General features: G+C 44.0%; 1 protein-coding gene across 1 annotated transcript; it reads left to right on the forward strand.

Annotated features, from left to right (window-relative positions):
* The first annotated feature begins 459 nt into the window (after positions 1-459).
* On the forward strand, positions 460-2495 carry MKRN3 (makorin ring finger protein 3). Its single transcript, XM_029238702.1, has one exon. The coding sequence runs from the start codon at positions 542-544 to the stop codon at positions 2042-2044; it is 1503 nt and encodes a 500-aa protein (XP_029094535.1). The 5' UTR covers positions 460-541; the 3' UTR covers positions 2045-2495.
* Positions 2496-6127: the final 3632 nt, after the last annotated feature.

Genomic DNA, 6127 nt, shown 5'->3' on the forward strand with positions numbered 1-6127 from the left:
CCTTTATAAAATGTGTGAGATGGTTCAGAAATAAGATGAATTTTACACGGGAGCAATAAAAAAAACACGAGGATTATGATGCTTTCAATAGACATTATGAAAAAGCAACGAAATCAATGCGTGTGAAAGAACACTGGAACAGATTGCATTAAAAACCTCAAACGGCTGTGCTTCCTTCGCTCCGAAGAGCCGCGGAACGGCGAGGGGCCTAGCGCAGCAGAGCAGGGACAGCGCCGGAGCGGAGAGCGGGCAGCGATGCCGGCTGCGAACACAGGAGGAAGCCGGTCACCATTCCTGCCGGACCGACCGCGCACCGACCCGGTGGACGCCTGACGTTGCTCGCACAGGAAGTGTCCGCCGCGCCTGCCCAGAGAAGGAAGTAGGAACACAGGCACAGGAAGCAGGGAGCGGGGGAGAGTGAAAAAAGATGCACATCTTCTAGGGAGGAGGCCAGGAGCTGGCTGCCGGCCTCCGGGCCTCAAGCCCGAAAGGAAGAGGTACCAGGGAAGTTCCGGCACCATTTGGGGTAGAAGAAGCTGCCATGGAAGAGCCTGCAGCTCCCACAGAGCCCCACGAGGCACCTGGGGCCTCTGGGGGTGCCGAGGCAGCGGGGGAGGTCGTCCCCCGGCCCACCGTCCCGGTGCGCCCAGCCTCCCGGTGGTCTTCGGCTCCAGGCCCGGCCCCCTTCCGCCCGTCACGTCTGAGGCCCGCCCAGGCCTCATGGGGAGGGGCTAGGCCCAGATGGCTGCAAGGCCGGAGCAGCGGCAGCTGGACAAAGCAAGTCGTCTGCAGGTATTATCTGCATGGGCTGTGCAAGGAGGGGGTGAACTGCCGATACTCCCACGACCTCTCGGGCCGTCAGGTGGCCAGCGAAGGCCACGGTTTGTTGCCCCAGGCCTCTGCAGACAGTGGCCCCAGCACGGCTGCGCACATGGAGCCCCTGCCTCAGGAAGTGGCGGAAGCCCCCCCTGCTGCGTCCTCACGCTCCTTGCCTCTGATTGGCTCGGCTGCTGAAAGGGGTTTCTTTGAAGCTAAGACAGACAGTGCAGGCCTTGAAGCTGCCGGAGGAGCAGGTGCAGAAGGCTGGGAGGGTGCCTTTGAGTTTGTTCCGGGGCAACCCTACCGGGGCCGCCTGGCCCCTTCTGTCTCTGAGGCTCCTCTGCAGAGCTCGGTGACTGAGAGGGAGCAGATTGCCTTGGGCATGGGGAAGCAGCTTTGCCGCGATGCTATCGTGGGGCAGTGCTTTCGTGGGCAGAGTTGTATCTATCTCCACGGAGATATATGTGATATGTGTGGGCTGCAGGTCTTGCACCCTGTGGACGGTGCCCAGAGAGCAGACCATGTAAAGGCCTGCATTGAAGCACACGAGAAGAATATGGAGCTCTCGTTTGCTGTGCAGCGCAGTGCGGACAAAGTGTGTGGCATCTGCATGGAGGTTGTCTATGAGAAGGCCAACCTGAATGATTGCCGCTTTGGCATTCTCTCCAGCTGCAACCACACCTACTGTCTTAAGTGTATCCGCAGGTGGAGGAGTGCCAGACAGTTTGGGAGCAGGGTCGTCAAGTCCTGCCCGCAGTGCAGGGTCATCTCCACCTTTGTCATTCCCAGTGAATTCTGGGTGGAGGAGGAGGAAGAGAAGCAGAAACTTATTCAGCAGTACTTGGAGGCAATGAGCCACAAGACCTGCAGGTATTTTGCTCGAGGCAGGGTCTGCCCATTTGGAGAGAACTGTTTTTACAGACATGCGTTCCCTGAGGGCCAGGGAGAGGAGCCTCAGAGGCAGGGTGCTGAGGCGTCCAGTACTTGCCGCGGTCAACGTTTCGAGCCTCTGCAGGTGGGAGAGGGCAGCATGCCCTTTAAAAGCAGTAAAAAAGAGCTTGTCATGCTTTGGCTGGCCAATCTGTTGTGTAAGTGTTTTCTTTCACTGGGAGCTAGTGAGCTCCCCTTCACAGAGGCCCTATGGGACTTGCATCATTGTGAGCTGGAAGAATATTTCAATTTGAATCTGTGGCATTATGCTGTGGCATGTTGTCTGGTGTGCTGAAGCTCTGTCATCTGCTCTTGCCTGTGTTTTGTTTATAGACACATCTGTCACTTACAGGGGCTGCGGAAACCATTTGTATAGAGCATCCATCACTGTTTTCTTGCCCATTCCCATTTCTTGCTCCCCAGGATTATGGTGTTTCACTGTGTTAAAAAGTAACAAAACGTCCTTAAAGTTACTGTTTGGAGAAATTAATATGACTGTCAGTTTATGGTTTACTTTGTCATCTCTGTTTTCAACAGGATTGACTCAGTTCTAGTCTAGTGTTTACAGAATTTCCACACTCATTTTGAAGCCCCTCAAGAATAAATGTGACAGGGTGAAAGGAGAAGTCTTAACTGAACAAGGAGCTTTTTGCTACTTCAGTCTTAAGAAATGGACCCTCGTGGGGCTTTGTGGTGCAGCTTCAGCATCTCTGTTGTTTACACGTCTGTTCCTTCCCCTGTTCCCCTTCAAGTGCACTCTTTAACTTGTGGTTACCTTGTGGTTTTGTGTTTTACTTGACCAGAACCAGGTGCATATGTTTACATGTTTTTATCCTGTTTAGCTTGATGTGAAATTATTTATATTTGGAAGTATATATTTAAGAATTCTATATATACATACATATGCATATTAATGTGTATGAAAGTTATGTATTTGAAAATATATTTAAAAGGTGTATACCATAATATAATGTTTATTTAATAAAATAAATACAGAGCTGGAAGCTGAAGGTCAAAGGCTGATAGGATTTGGTGTTGTGTGAGTGTGAGGTACATGAATAATCATTCTGTCCCTTTCACAGCTTCAGTGATTAGCATCTAATGAAAACAGCTATTTGAGTGGCTCTATCCAAATGTGGTAGACATTTACAAAATACGACATTGGTAATTCCTGTGATGGCATTAATAGTTCATTGCTGTTATTAGTACAGAAATGTGAATTCCCGTGCAGTTCAGCCACCATCTCATTGATCTTTATAACAGCACAGTCCTGGACTCAGATACACAGTTCTTTGTGTTCAATATTTTGTGTCATCTCTAGACATTCCAAAGAAGGGGCTTTTGACAAAAGTTTTCAACATAAAAGTGACAAGATTTTAAAAGATAAAGAACAATAAACATTTTGAAATCAGTCAGAATGCAAGAATAGAAAGATAATAAATGAAATATAGAAAGTGACAAAAGCTAAATGCAATAGTGATTTGGAAAGTTTAAAACACAAATACACCGTAATTATATTAAATGGAATTGGTTTAAAAACTAAAACTCAAAGATAAGCAGACTTGATTAAAATTAAAATGAAACTATATGCTGTTTAAAATACACACCTCCAATAGAAGAATACAGAAACATTATAAGTAAAGGATGAAAAATTAATCAGAGGTGCTGTGACTTTTGAGCACAGATGTAGTTCACATTAAGGATAAATACATGGCTGGAGATAAATAAAGACGATATATAAACATGAAATTATAATTTACCAGGAAGATAAAACTATTCCAATTTTATGTGTGGTACCATAAGATTAGATATACAAATAAATAATTGATAAGAAAACTACAGAATCTTGGTAGACAATTTGAATACCTCTTCTCAGTAACTGAACAAGCAAAGAAAGAAAGAATGTGAGTTGAATAGCACAATTTTAATAGTTTACCTAATTGACCTGTATAAAATGCTGTATATCAACTGCAGAAAGCTCTCCTCCTGGCTAAGATAGCTGAAAGTATCCTGGGGGCCTAAGTCACAGGAGATACAGACTTCCCTGACTGTGCAACAAAGACAGGGTGCATTTACAGCGTTTATACTCTTCAAAACACTGATTTAATTCTCAAGACCACCTTATGAGGTACTTGCTATAATTTTTAGCACCGTCATGATGAGATAAATAAGATAGAGGGGTTAAATGACTTGCCCATATAGCCCTGACCCGTAGGCATGAACTAGTGGAACAGCGAATGGACCTCAGGTAGTATATTTCCAGAGCATAGGCACCATGCTGCCCCTTGCCCCACATGTATAACTGAGAGCAGGTGGACCCACTGAATATAGGTACTGGAAACACATGTGCAATATTTACATATGGAGGTTCAGCCGGGTGGGACAGAGATGGGCATAAATAAGCTACAGAATATGGGAGCCCTGGCGCTTTATCTGTGGACTGCCAGACTCAGTATTTCTTAGTCCACTGCTCAGAATGTGCCTCAGCTGCCCATATTTGTACACTGCCTCTCCCTTCTTACATGATTCCTGATTCTGTGGGTAAGTATCAGCCTGTTTCACTGGGGTCCTTCCCCTCTAGATTCTTGATATCCAAATAATTCATCAGTCAAGAGGCCCTGGATGCCTGGCTGTTGCTGGCATGTAGGGTGAGTGAATCCAAATGAAATCCAAACATATTTCTACCCCCAGGCTTCCCTAGTCATGCAGGGGAAAGGGGGCTTAGATAACCAAACAACCAAAGAATAGGACCAGATGGGGCACTCTCAAAGACCACACTGACACCAGAGGCTCAAAACATGAGCACTGAGTGGTGGCGATGCTGTCAAGGAGGGCATTTTAAACCAAGCACAAAAAGCTTTGAAAAGTTTGTCCTAATATGCACTACCTAATGTGAAATATCACATTTCTATTCAAATAGTATCTTGAACCAAACAATTATAATAAAGGTCGGGAGATAGCATGTGACAAGGGTGTATAGAAGATAAAATGGTTTGGGAGACAGACAAAGGATGACTAGAATCCCAACTCTGCTTCTTACCAGCCCTGCAGTCAGGAGCAAGTTATTTAAGTTTCCTATACCTCAGTTTCTTTATATGAGAAATGGGTATAACACTACCTATTTTGCAGGGTTGTTGTGAGGATCAAATATAACCTGGACAAAGCTTGAAACATAGGTGGTATTTTTAAAACAGCATGTATAAAAGTGATATTTATGTGTGTTTGTAAAACTGAGAAAAGCTTGCACAAGAATTAAAACTCCACCAAGTTTTTCTCTTTGGGAAACTTTGGAACTTGTGTTAAGGTAACATTATTATTTTATGATTATTTTCTTAGGAAGTAGGAACATTACCTTTATGTTCATAATTTCAAAAAGACCAAGCAATTTTTTTTAGCAAAAGTCAGTTAAAACTAAAAATGTGCTATTCAATTCCTGAAAATATAACAAGAAAAAAACAAATCATATTATTTGTGACAGATGCCTACATGAGGAAAATAAGTAAGCTGATATTTAAAAAAAAGGGATTCCCTTTTCCCTCATCAGCTCATTCAGAGAGAGATCGAATAACAGGGATGTCAGTACATCCAAAGCTGGGTGAAGTGTCCGAAGGGCCTGCCGATAAGGACAGCTGAGTCACCCCTGCTGCAGCCAGGAACAAAGGAGCCCTTGCCATACAAAGCTTTGCTCTGTGAGTGATTCAGAATGTATGCTGCCCCTCCTCCAGGAGACTCATGTATTCAGACCCTGGGGCTCGTGCCATATATAGAGTGTCATTCTAACCAGACAAAGAATGCCTGGGTGAAGCAAATCTGATTTTCTTATTCTTCATGTATCTAAATTCGGTGGATGTAAAGACTTACAAATATGCTAAAAATTTACCTAGTACTCCTTCACTAAATCCGTTTACTGAATATCAGTGACTTAAAGGCAAAGATTTCCAGTTCATAATTATGCTATATGGTGTTCCATTTTTCACTTTTGTGAACATCACGGGGGTGTGGTTTCTGTTTCCACAGCAGATGCTAAACTACAGCCTAAGTGTGGAATGAAGTTTGGGTGGGGATGGAAAAAGGGATGTTTGGAAAATAACCCAACACTAGTGCAAAGAAATAAATTAATACATGTCAGAATTTTGCCATTAAAAAAATGTAGCATGTCACATTTTCCAGTGTTGATCACTAACAAAAAATAATTGACTATGTATTAGATCACAGTGAAACTGTCAAATTGAGAAATTAGTAGCACAGGCAACATTCTCTGATGTCAATACAAGAAAATAAACCACTACCACATGAAAATTCTTTTAAATATCTCTCTCAAAAAAATTTTGATGAAAGAGTGAATTCAAAATCTTCCAGAAGGATAGAATAAGGTAAT

Source organism: Monodon monoceros, unplaced genomic scaffold (assembly GCF_005190385.1).
Source record: "Monodon monoceros isolate NGI ecotype Baffin Bay Population unplaced genomic scaffold, NGI_Narwhal_1 Super_Scaffold_21, whole genome shotgun sequence".
In the NCBI taxonomy this organism is placed as follows: Eukaryota; Metazoa; Chordata; class Mammalia; order Artiodactyla; family Monodontidae; genus Monodon; species Monodon monoceros.

Coding starts and splice junctions, on each gene's coding strand:
- MKRN3 (XM_029238702.1), top strand. CDS start 542: ATGGAAGAGCCTGCAGCTCCCACAGAGCCCCACGAGGCACCTGGGGCC.